This window comes from Cryptomeria japonica, chromosome 10 (genome assembly GCF_030272615.1).
Source record: "Cryptomeria japonica chromosome 10, Sugi_1.0, whole genome shotgun sequence".
Lineage (NCBI taxonomy): Eukaryota > Viridiplantae > Streptophyta > Pinopsida > Cupressales > Cupressaceae > Cryptomeria > Cryptomeria japonica.
Genome location: NC_081414.1, coordinates 898237288 through 898250456, shown reverse-complemented (window position 1 = coordinate 898250456; position 13169 = coordinate 898237288). Strand labels below are relative to the sequence as shown.

The 13169-nt window shown below is 35.3% G+C and overlaps 1 protein-coding gene across 7 annotated transcripts in view; it reads right to left on the bottom strand.

The window, feature by feature from the left end:
* The window catches only part of LOC131046296 (serine/arginine-rich SC35-like splicing factor SCL28), a 142967-nt gene that overhangs the window by 111610 nt on the left and 18188 nt on the right, over positions 1–13169 (bottom strand). For 4 of the 7 annotated variants that reach the window (XR_009359222.1, XR_009105967.2, XM_057980024.2 and 1 more), the window contains exon 2: positions 6045–6119. The exons of 2 other annotated variants lie outside the window; for them this stretch is intronic. Coding sequence is in view for 2 of the 5 variants with exons in the window: in XM_057980020.2 (XP_057836003.1) it covers positions 6045–6119 (75 nt within the window). In the remaining 3 variants the exon portion in view is untranslated. Of the gene's footprint in view, positions 1–6044; positions 6138–13169 lie in introns of all 7 variants that reach the window. One more of the 7 variants, XM_057980016.2, reaches the window with a different exon arrangement.

Sequence of the window (13169 nt, the reverse complement as noted above, 5' to 3'; positions counted from 1 at the left end):
AAAAATTAAATTAAAAAAAAAAAGGAATTTTTTTTGGGTTCCACGCGGACCCCACTGTGTGTTCACACAGTGTGGGCCGCGCGGCGCCCACTGTGTGAACACACAGTGAGAGCCGCTCGGCTCCCCACTGTGTGGACACACAGTGGTCGGCCGCGGCCGCCACTGTGTGCCCACACGGTGGTGTGAGCCGCTAGCGGCGCCCACTGTGTGGACACACAGTGGTGCCGCAGCGCCCACTGTGCGCCCACACAGTGGCGCCCGCAGCCCTTCTCCTGCGCCTTCTTCAAAACCTTGCACAAAAATATGGCCACCGCCGTTGTTCGGCCTTGTGAAAAAATAAATTAGTGGTAATAAAAAAAGATTAAACCCTAGCCCGGGTAGGGCTAGGGCAAAGGAATTTAAAATATTATGATAATTTAGAATTGTTAATGTATATATAAAAAAAAATAGAACCCTAAATAGGGTTGGAGAAATGTTGATTTTTATGTTAGATAGTTATTGTGTTTTTTGAAAAAGAATCAAAATATATATATATATATATATATATATATATATATATATATATATATAACTCTGGTCATAATTTGGAGTAAGTATTTAATTATATATATATATATATATATATATATATATATATATATAACTATGGTTATAATTTGGAGTAAGTTATTAATAGAAATTTATAAATGGAAGTTTAGACTATATAGTCATAGTGGAGATTGAATTAATTTTCCTCTCCTATTCCTTTAGCATGATTGATTTAATAAACTTAATGACTAGGTATCTCATGGAGATGAAATTTAAACCAGTTAGTTTTCCGCAATTAGAATTAAACAAATTATCAATGCTTGGTTCATTTCATAATTAGCTCGAATATAATTATGGAGATTTCAATAAAGCTTGTCGTGTGAGCGAACTTGTTAATTAATTAGTATTTTAAAAAAAAAAAAATTGTTCCGTTTTTGCCCTAAATTTTGGGCATGACATCACACACACACTATCCACCTAATGAAAGATTATTGTGAGTCAACTTTACTTTTGATTTCCTCCCAATACTTGAAGAACCTATATCTCAAGTAGCTAGTTCCTTCAATTCCATAATTTTAATGGTTTTCTTCCTTTTGAAATGATTTTGATTGCATTGAGGAGTTATTAGAGAGTTGATGTTTGCCTAGAAATTTAAGTTGTTCTGTTCATTCCAAATTGCCCAACAAACCATTGTAGGAGCTATGAACCAAAAGACCTTTGAAGGATTATAAGTAGATTTTAAGATGCCAACATTCAATACAATTAAATATACCAAATAAAATTATGCATTTGATATCAAAAAAATTTAAGAATACTATTACAAATATCAAATTAATAATGCATTTGACTAAAAGTTGTCCACATTTTCCTCAGCATTTTTATCCAGTTCATATTTGAATGAGCCAACAAACCTCCCTTTTGAAAGTTCTCTCTTGTAGAATTTTTCAATGGATTGTAGTCTAAAGAAGACCTTGTCTTGGGCTACTCTTTTGGGCACAAACTTTTCCCCATACCTTTTGATGCTTTAGCATGTTAGGTCTATATCACTAAATTCTTGCCACCTTAATGTCATTGAGTATTACTTATTAGCTAAGAAATTCTATAAAAAGTTATCCTCTAGATGGTAACAATTGCAATACCAACTTCCTTTGACACTATTTTCTTCTTTCCTTAGGAATGTGTGAAGATGTACAAGTCCTTCAAATGCCTACTCCTAATAAGAACTTCATTTTCCTTATTATAGTCTTTTAGCTTCGTTCCTAACTTGTCTTTGAGTTTGTTAACTAACAATTATTAAACCAACAATTCACCCTCGTAATAGGCATCCTCCTAGAGACAAATATTGTTGTCTCATGAGTACATTGAACAAAAATATGAGCTACTCATGTAATCTCATATTGTAAAGCCTTTAGGAAGAAAGGTAGTGGTGAAAAATCATTTTATGTATTCACAATAAAAATAATTACCCTATGTTGGTGATTTGAGTTGTGCCCCAAATCCCTAAGGCCTAATAATCTCCCAAGTGTCAAGGGTCCCAAACTTGGGAAGATTACCACAAACTAAAATGGAGATACTTAATTCACCATTAAGCAAGATGGGAACCTCAACAACCCTCACACTTGAAAAAAAAATTCCTTTTCAATTTGGCTACTTAGATTGGAATAAGGGATACGAGTACAATGACTAAAGACACATCCTAAATATCACAAATTGATAAAGATTTCTTGGATTGGTTATACATGATGCGAAATGAGATGGGAGCACAAAAACTTGTAATACCTAATAGTGGCTATTGTTCAGGGATGCATGTTATAGTGAAATATGGTAAGAATTCAAACTTTCGGGTCATAGATCAACCCAAACACAAATACACCAAACATTACATAAACACATTTTATTATGAGTTAAAGACAATCATAGTTGCATAAGACCAAATAGGGGAAGAGACTAAACAAATATGCATAGAAAAGAGAACAGAGCTCAAGAAAACTAATACTTTCCAAAAAATATGAATCCTCTCCATAAGTGTTTGAAATCGTATATGGCCCTAGCCATAGAACATCAGACTTCCCATGCTTAACCGTATCTTGAAACCTTGCATTCCACATCACCAACTATATCAACAAACTCATTTTTTTTGGCACGTACCTTCTAATCAAACTAATACTTAACTTGGTGTTGCTTCCTCCTATTAACTACCTAGGTTTGCCTTCTAGATTCATCAGATTCAATCAAATGATTGGTCTTGTTAAGCATGGCATCTCCCACATATGCATCATATTCTTGAAAAAATTTGTAATTAGGCAACAAGTCGCTAGAGGAATTACTACATACATACCATACACCAAATCATAAGGGGACTTTCTTGTAAATTTCATAAATGTAACTCTATCAACCCACAAGGCTAATCTCAATGTGGAATCTTAAAACTTCTTGTCCTTTCCTATCATCCTTTTTATTATCCTCATCAAGCTTTTATTGTTGGATTTAGCTTGCAAATTTCCTTCTGAATGATAGGGAAGATGCATAAGACAAATTTATTTCATATTCAAAACAAAAAACAATAATTTTGACAAACCTAAAGCACATTGTATTATTTATTATCAAGTTATTTAGAACTCTAAACCTTGATATAATATGCTCCATTAAAAAAACTACTACCACCTTGTTTGTTGCTTTTTAGGTTGGGATAGCCTTGATCCGCTTCATTAAATAATTTGTTTCAACAAGTATCTACATGAATTTTCCATTAGATCTTTTTGATGATTTCAACTATGAAATTAATTCCCCATTGTTGTAAAGGGGGCTCCACGACTATAGGTCTTAAAGGTAAGGATCCTAAATTATATAACTTACTCAAGAACCTTTGGCACACATCACACTTCGTTACTAGCTTATGAGAATCGACAAACATAATTAGCCACCAAGAGTTGGATCTTACTATTCAATAGGTAATTGTATTTGCCATGAATGTTTGTCATAGCTCCCACTATGTATTTTTTATAACACCTTAGAAGCTTTGGCTTCATCCAAACACTTTCAAAAGACATCATTGTTATTTCTCCAATACAATTTCTCTTTTATGATAGCATATTTAATTGATTGAAGTTTTAATGTTTTTTTCTACTTTTTAGCCATAATGCCCAGATATTTCATGTTGTGTAGGTAATGCACAATATCTCCATACCATAGGGAATTTTCTATTTTAAAACCTTTTGAGGAAGCTTCATCTTCTAGGCAATTAAGCTTGACAACATTTAGGTTTGATTCAACCATAAGCTTTGCTAATCATTGTCCTCTGACGAGCTTCGTTATCTAAATTTCAATGTTGAATTCTTGAATTTTGTTCATCCACCTGCATCTCCTACCATTGACCTTCTGTTGTGTGAAAATATCTATTGCAGTTGTATGGGGAACATATGCAACAATTCAGCTCCAGCCAAGTAAGGCCTAAAATTCTTAATAGCATTAAGCAATGCACCATATTTTTAATTTTGCAGTAGGTCTATATTATTGCACAAACAGTGATTGGAGACACAATTACAATGAATGAATGATTCCTTATAAAGGATGAATGAAACCCAAGGTGCAAAACCTAATGCTAAAATTACGAGAACTAAAGCAATGCAAAGTAGGAGCTAAATTAAGCTCAACTACAACTAGAACTAATTCTAGAAAAGCAAACTTTAGATAACAAAAAAGCACCTAAGCTTAGCTTAAGTGAAAAAACAATTAAAGGACCTAATTAATAAATAATTAGATAATTGTCCTAAAATTACTCCAACACCTCCCTTTAAGATTAACTTGGGGATAAGCTAAAGAGCTAATAAAGAATGCAAAGGGCATGCATGAATGAGTCGTGACAACTAGGCCTAATTAGGTACTCATGTACAAACCAATGAAAAGCAGTGCAACTCACACTAATGAGGTCTCTCTAAATGGAGAAAGGGAGAAAAACCAAATAGGAAAAAATCGCTCTCTAAAAATGAGAGATGCAATGAAAAAGGAAAAGGTACTATATGTGACTAAGATGAATGACGACTCCAAGTAGGCCCCCCAAGTATTGAATCAGCCATAGAACTATAATGAATGCCCCCCCATAAGAGAGAGAAAATGAGGATAAGAATCCACGAAATGAAGAAGCAGCTCCTATGCCAATGATGAATGTGTGAAGATAAAACATGATCCACTGCCTACAAACAAAATTTCTCCCCTTTGGAAGAAACCAATCCACAACAAATGTGAAAAACCACTCCCATAAACTAGAAAATGTAGGAATCCAAATCCAAATATATGATGATGTCTCTAAAAACTGCTCATGTGTCACCTAGTCCTTGGATGATGAAAATGCCACAAACCAATAAGGTACATGCCCAATCACAATAGAAGGTGACAAACAAGGAACCAATGGAAACTGATAGTGAACAAGTACCACAGACAAACATGATGTGACTAATAGTTGTTAGATGTGAATTATAGATCAAAATATATAATTCTTAGCTATTTGAGGCTTGCTTAGACAAATGATTTGCCATGAAGTTCATGGCTTATTTGTAGGACCTAACTCGATGTATTCATGAATTTCTATGAATTCTTACTAGAATCTTAGCTTGTTTGTGAGTTACTTCAAGTCAGTTGCTTTCATTTATGGACTTTACACAAAGCTAGAAGAGTTCTTCCTAAGATTTTAAGTTGCTTTGAAATGGTGACTATTATCTACTTGATGCCCTAATTATAACTTGTGTTTCAAGAGCCTTCCTTGTTAATAGTTGAATGGAGAAGGCAAGTCAAGATTGAAATCGCTGTCACATGATGAGGAGAAACATGTCATCATATACACATTTAATGTTGTTGCCTTTAATTCCACTACGATTGATAATTAGGTTTTTGGCCCAAGCTCTCCCACCAAAATGAATACAATTAATGTCATGTTATAGTAGTTGAATCCAATAAAGTGACAACATCGAAGTGTTTGGATTAGAGACCACCACAAATGAATTTAAAGAAGAGTAGGATAAGAGCATTTGAGCAGAGGATTAAAGATGGAATAGAAACAACAATGTGTTGAAACTGCATTTGTAATATAGAAAGAAGGATGTGAAATGACAAAATTAATAAAATTTAGATATAAAATATAAAAAATATTGTTGTTATATTTAAGATTGCAAGCATTATAAACAATTTTTTAAAATATCTAAAATTATTAATATTAAAAATCTGGAATAAATTATTGTTTATTTGTTATTATTTTAAATATTCAAAACAATTATTTAAAATATTTATAGATAGGAAGTTCCAAATGAAGTTGATTGTTTTTTGGAGCATTAAAAGTAAGAAGGCACTTTCCTTTCTTATTTAAACCATCGAAAATTATAAATATAAACTTCCTTAAATAACTTGCTACACACAAATTCTATCTCAAATAATTTATTTGGGGCCCTCAAAAGAGAAGCTGCAAAGTGAAAAAGAATTAACAATAAAAAATACAGCAAATTCAAAAGCCACCTGACACACACCTGAGCGGTGCAAGAAACACGATTATTCCAGAAACACTCAATCCAGAAAGGTGTAAAAACAGTGCCCGAAGCAGACTGGACAAAAACGAGAATCTATCAGACCCAATGAAAAATGAAATTAGCAGACTAAACTACCTGTATCCTGTCCGATTAAGAAATTTTAGTATGGATTTGAGAATTAAGTTGAAAATTTTCACAAATTACAAATATTATCAAACAACACTGTTAAAAATTTAGATTCAAATTTATGCTATAATTTTATTTTATTTTCATCTTTTAAAACCTTTGACTCGTGGAATAGCTGCATCTGTGAGACTTGTTTTCCAATTTGGGATCACGTCGACAGAGAGAAAATGGAAGGAAGCGCCAGAAATAAAATACACCAGATATTGAAGCACAAAACAATGACAAAAAACCAAGGAGTAATTCCATATGTCGCTCAAAAAGAACCCCAGCCAAATCTCTGCAAGTGAACAAAACAGAGCCACAAACTGAAAGAGATGATTCTAAATTCATATTGCTTTCCAGAAAAGCCGTTCCTTGAAGGCCAAGTGAATGGGACTAGCAGTTCAGAAAATCACCCATAAGCTAAACAGCTGAGCAGCGAATAGAGATAGAGAAAGAGCAAACGACAAGAAAAATCACCAAATCAAGAGCGAGTGCGATGGAATTGAAAATAAAAGACGTTCAACAAGGAAAACACTTGACATGAATGATGTCTGAGAAAGAAATAACAAAATCCTGCAATAGGCAAAGGCTGCTGAGACGAAAGCTAGGGTTTTCAAAACCCACATGATAAAAGCGGGCAAAGAGCAAGAGGGAATTGCAATTTACAAAGAAAATCAAAGGATTTTTCTTTATAGCTTGTCCGAAGTACCAAGCTCCTGCATAATTTCCATTTGAACATATGTGAAAAAGCAAATCATCTCGTCTTCTTAAATTAACTATCTTATATCATCATTAGTGGAAATAAAAACAAATTTTCCTTTTTACATCGAAAATGTCCCATTACCTCTCCTTTACAATAATAAGGTTGCTTATCGTTCAAGAGTCAACAAAATCAATAATATATTATAAAAATATCACTAAGAAATAAAACAGTATAGAGCCATTGTGTACAACTGGCCACACCAAATGTTAGAAGGAACAAATCATCTTGATGGAGATTAGCCCATGTTAATGGCTACCGCAAAGGTAAATAGAATGTTATTCAATCGTATTGAAATATTCTACATAGCCAAAGGAAAAAGCAAACCCCACTTTGGAAGTGGAGGTGTAATCAATCGACGTTTTTCTTATGCATAGGCAAGCTCGAGTCCCTTCGTTTAATCTCATAGTCTTCGGAATCTTGTTGGCTAGTGTTTGAAAAGTTTTCATAAAATTAGATTAGATGAGTAATACACAACTTTATTACATTTCCTATAATAATGATTCAAATTTTTTTTCAAGAAGTCACTAAACAAGCATCAAACTCCCTTCATATATAAGTTCCGTTTAAGGAAGCCTTCTTTATATCTTCAATTAGAAGATTGGAATCCCCTTCCCCATCTCAACTTAAGAATATTGATTTCAATCTTGAAGCAACTTATTAGACTTTCCCCTTCTAGAATATTATTGTTTTATGTGTAATGGGTCACAAGCTTCCATCACTTCCACCATCCCCCTCTATAAATGTTAAAACTGGCATGACAGGTGACAGTGTTGCTTTTAGCTATCCTATTGAAATCAAGCTTGCTCTAGTCTAAGTGAGAAGCCTTTGGAAAAATGTTGCCTCTATCAACCTAATGAAAGGTTATGGTTGAGTCGACTTTACTTTTGATTCCCTCCTAACCCTTCAAGACCTAATGATCTTGAGGAGCTAGTTTATTTAATTTCATAATTTAAAATGTGTTACATCCTTTCTATATGAATCTAAGTTCATTGAGGAATCATTGGGAATCGATGGTTTCCTAAAAATAAACTTTTATTTTGTTTATTGCAAATTTTCCAACAAACTATTGGCATTTTCATGCCCCCCAGATGTAGAGGATTTGAGAAACCCTAATGGGCCCTCCATTAAGAATAAAACCTTGCTCAATCCCTTAAACCCTAAACCCTTGTTTTCATGTGCTAGCCCTACATTCTATTTCGTCATTGACCTCTAATGACAGATTGCCAGTTTTTGTAGTCATAACTTAAGCCTACCTTGTCATCAAATCAATTGACCCTCGTTCCTAACACTTTACCCATAGACCAGCAAAATATTTTGAATAATCCCTAAATATGTCCCCTTATAACTTAAGTGAAGAAATTTCCCATGTGCACGTAAGTGTTATTCCACTCTCCGCACACTCGCAAAGAACCATACCTTATATGCCCTAGTATTGGGCCTTGTTCTTTATGTTGTAGTTCCTCACGAGGACTACCTTACCTTTCAGTTTTCCTCTACGAAACTATGGGAGAGCACCATGTGGCAAATGGGACCATAGTTAAAGTAGATTTAAAGGATGATGGGATCAAGAGGTCTTGCTTGTTGACCTCCAATTCGACGGTCCCCACTATTGGGATAAAGGTGTGTCAACCTTTGCAAATCCTAACATTGGTTATGGCATTTATTTTTTATTTACTTAATTGCCTACAAATGTCTATTCATCTAATGGGACCTAGAGGATGGGTAGCATCCTACTTGGCAGTGACTGTATGACACATGTTGTACATATGGATGTTGGCATCCTACTTTGAAGATCTTGATAAGTGTCGTGCTATGACAGATTCTATGACAAAATGGACAAGTGGTTGGAGATACCTTTTGCATGGAGAAGATGGTTTCCTAAGTTGGGTTATGACAAGTTGTAAGAGAATAAGCTAACAATTGTCATTTATGACGAATTCTCTTACAACTGTAAGTGTTGTAAGTTATGATAGTTGTAAGATGTGTAAGAGTATCTGTCATACCTCAAAATAGTAAATTTTGGGTGCCCAACTTAGGAGGTTTGAATGGAAAGTCATTTGGAGATGTACATGTGTCATTTGCATGATTTTGGTGGCCGAAAAATAAGGCAAAATGCTTTGCACGACTCCATCTTGTAACTTCATCTTGAGTTGTGTTTCTCTATAAAAGTCAGCCTTGGAGAGTATTAGTCATGTTATTGTTTGCAAGTGAAGTCTTATGTTGCCAAAAGAATCCAGATTGTGGGTTGTTAGTTGTAGACTCCTATTGAAGAAGCGAAGTGTTGATATTGTATTGTAACCATTAGTTTATTGGAATACAAAGTACTACGCTTTTCGAGTGTGGGGTTTGTCACCCGAAAGGGTTTTCCCCACAATATATCTTGTGTTTATTGTGTTTATCTTTATGCATGTTTATTATCTCCTTGTGAATGTGTTTCTGATTTTATAATAGTTAAAGTTTGTAAAGAAAATTTGCACTATCTTCTCGACTAGATTAGTGTTAGGAAGTGTTTTTCACACATTAGCTTCATTTCAACCATGTTCTCGTGACCAATGTGTGATAACACGTGGCCAGATCATGCTCATTCATGAGAGTGATTGCTAGGGTCCACCACCAATGTGCGATAACATGTTAGTTGCTAATCTAGATGATCAACGGCTACGTTTTAAAGTTGTCTTATAAGGGGCATAGAGCCATCTATGTTGTCAAATCATGCACCAATTGAAGACTCGTGTTGAAGAAGCGAAGTGTTCATATTGTATTGTAACCATTAGTTTATTGGAATACAAAGTACTGTGCTTTTGGAGTATGGGGTTTTTCACACGAAAGGGATTTTCCCACAATATATTTTGTGTTCATTGTGTTTATCTTTATGCATGTTTATTATCTCCTTGTGAATGTGTTTTTGATTCTGTAATAGTTAAAGATTGTAAATAAAATTTGCACTCTCCTCGACTAGATTAGTGTTGGGAAGCATTTTTTGAATCTTAGCTTCCTTTCAGTTAGTATCAAAAAGCTTGGACAATTATGATTCCTTTGTTGGGTAGCGGGTTTTTTGTACTGATCTTAGTTTGTGTGGGAGATTTTGTAGTATTTTCAAAATTTTGTTGCAAGAAGGTGGCAAGCACATCCACAAAAGTTGATATGGAGAAAGTTTAATGGCAACAACTTCAAACTTTGGAAGTTGAAAATGGAGGATATAATCGTGGATCAAGATCTATGGGGGACAATATCTAGAACAAAACCTCAAAACACAGTGCATGATGTTTGGGATACAATGGATCGAAAAGCTAATGGCCTCACAGTGCTCTCTTTAGCAGACTTTGTTTTGTTGAATGCCCATGAAGAGAAGACTGCGGAAGATCTATGGAAGAAGCTTGGAGACATTTATCAGGCTAAATCACTAGTAAACAAGCTTCTTCTAAGAAAGAAAATGTATTCTCTAAAGATGGAAGATGGAGGATCCGTTGTTGATCATCTCAATGCTTTCAATATGATTGTTTCTTAGTTGGGATTTGTTGGTGACAAGATTGAGGAGGATAGTTGCATGATTGTGTTGTGTTCTTTGCCTGACTAATGGGACCACCTTGTTATGGCTATTAGGAGTACAACCACCAAGTTCAAGATGGATGAGGTGGTAGCATCATTACATTCTGAAGAGATGCAGAGGAAGACTTCTGACTTAGCTAAGGAGGCTCTTGTTGTTCGTGGTAGATCAAAAGAGAAAGACATGAAGAAGGACAAGAAAGATGAAAGAGGCATATCCAAATCCCGTGGGAGATCTAAGTCTCCTGGAGAGTCCAAGGCAAAGTGTTGGAACTATGGCAAAACTGGTCATTTTAGAAAAGAATATAAGGAGGAGATAAAGAAGAAGAAAAGACCCTATAATTCAAATTCATACAAATCCTCTTAGGATGACGGTGAAGCATTTGTCGTAGCCTTGGCAACGCATGCATCTAAAGATGTGTGGTTGATAGATTTGGGTGCATCTTTTAACGTAACCTCACATCAAGGTTGGTTTTCAAAGTATGAAGAATATGATGGTGGGAAGGTGTGTCTCGTGATGTCTCTCATCTAAAACTTGTTGGTCGTGGAAGATTCAAGATTAGATTCCCCGATGGCAGAGTGAAGGGGATCAATGGTATTATGCACATCCCAAGTTTGACACGGAATCTAGTCTCTATAAGTATGTTGAGTGATGTGGGTGTGCAGGTTGTTTTCTTGCAAGGTGGATGCAAGATGATTGGACGTTCTATGATGCTTGCTAAGGGTGTTTAGATAGGCACCTAGTATAAGTTGGATGCATGCACTGCACAATGCAATAGTGATTCTATCGAGTCCAAGAAAAGGGCTCTAGATTCTTAATCCTCACCATCAAATCGAGATGTGAAGAGGAATGTTGTTTCTACATCTGATGGTCATGTTTGCTTGGTACCTAAGGGTACCAATGCTTTGGAGATGAAACTCCTGGTGCAGAAGACAATGTTATGGCACCAAATACTTGGTCATATTGGTGAGAAGGGTCTCAAAACCCTGAAAAATAAATGCCTTATAGAGGGGCTTGATGATTGTAATCTTGAGTTTGATTTCTATGAACACTGCATTTATGGTAAACAAAATCATGTTTAGCTTTACTCTAGTTCTCACAAATCTTTTGGGTTGCTGGACTTGATACATTTTGATGTTTTTGGTTTTGTTAATGTTCCTTTGATCTCAAAATCTATGTATTTCGTATCATTTATTGATGACTACAATAGAAAGACATTTGTTTATTTTCTCATAAGTAAATTTGAAGTCTTGAGTCAGTTTAAGGAGTTTAAGGCTCTTTTTTAGAATCAATCTATTAGAAAGATTAAATGTTTGAAGACTAACAATGGCGGTGAGTTTTTCTCGGGAGATTTCGGTAGATTCTGTAAGGACCATGGGATTGAGAGGCATAAGACAACTCCATACACACCTCAACAGAATAGAGTTGCGAAGAGGATGAACAGGATATTGATGGAGAGGACTAGGAGTATGCTTAGTGTTGTTGGCCTCGAACAAAAGTTTTGCACTGAAGCTATAGCCATTGCCTGCTATTTGGTAAACATCTCAGTTATGCCTGATCTATAAAGGTAATTCTTATAATCTTGCAAAAGGTTCTTCCCTTAGGTTCTCTTCCAGCTCTTTACAAAGCTCTTTTTATACCTTTGTCATTGTAACTTGGCTTTAGGACTTTCTATTGATAAAATCATCAACTTTTACCTATTTTCAATTTAGATATACTATGCAAATCTTGCATCCATGTTTGGATACATTTTTTGGGTTTTTGTGATATGTTGTGTTAAATCATATTTGTGTATGTTGGTTGTGAATATTTTCTTTCCTTCCAGTATCTTTCCAAAACCTCTATCTATTGATTTTTATTTTTTAAAAATTTTGGTATCTGTTGGGAGAAAAAAAATTAAAAATATTGGTTGTGTTGTGATACTTGGGAGAGGAAAAATTCAAAAAATTGGCTAATTGTTGATACCTTCGGGAAAAAAATTTCAGAAAATTGGTTGATACCTTGGGGAGAAAAAATTCAAAAAATTGGCTGAGTGTTGATACCTTTGAGAATAAAATTTTGAAATTTGGTTAAGTGTCAAGGAGATTCCCTAAGCAATAAGCATCTCTGCCCAACCTTGGCCCACTGATCTCAAAGTTCACCCAAGCAATGGGCAAGCATAGCTTGAAGTTCATAAAGTCCGCCTTGGAGGAATGAGAGAAATGTCCTGCCAAACATGAAGTTTGCCCTCCCAAACAAGGATTGTCCAAGGCAAACTGAACTTCGCCCTAGCATGAAAGGTGAAATGGCAAAGGTATCTTCAAGTCTGCCAAGAAAAAGTAAGGTTGGGGAAAGCAATGTCTAAGTTATCCTCAAGTCCGCCATGCATAGTGTCCATGCAGCTAGCAAAGAAGATGCCCAAACACTCATAAAGTCCACCTTGGCACAAGGTTAAATGACCAACCGGTTGCAAAGTCCACCCTAGAAAAAGGTTGAAATGGCTGGCCAATGATAAAGTCCGCCACAAAGTGGCTTGCTGATGACAAAATCTGCCCAATGGGAGATGGCAAAAGAAGTGCCAAGTCCGGCCAGCACTTGGCTTGCAAACGTTAAAGTCCGCCAAGGAGAGATGAAAAAGAATGTCTTGCTAAACATGAAGTCCGTAGTG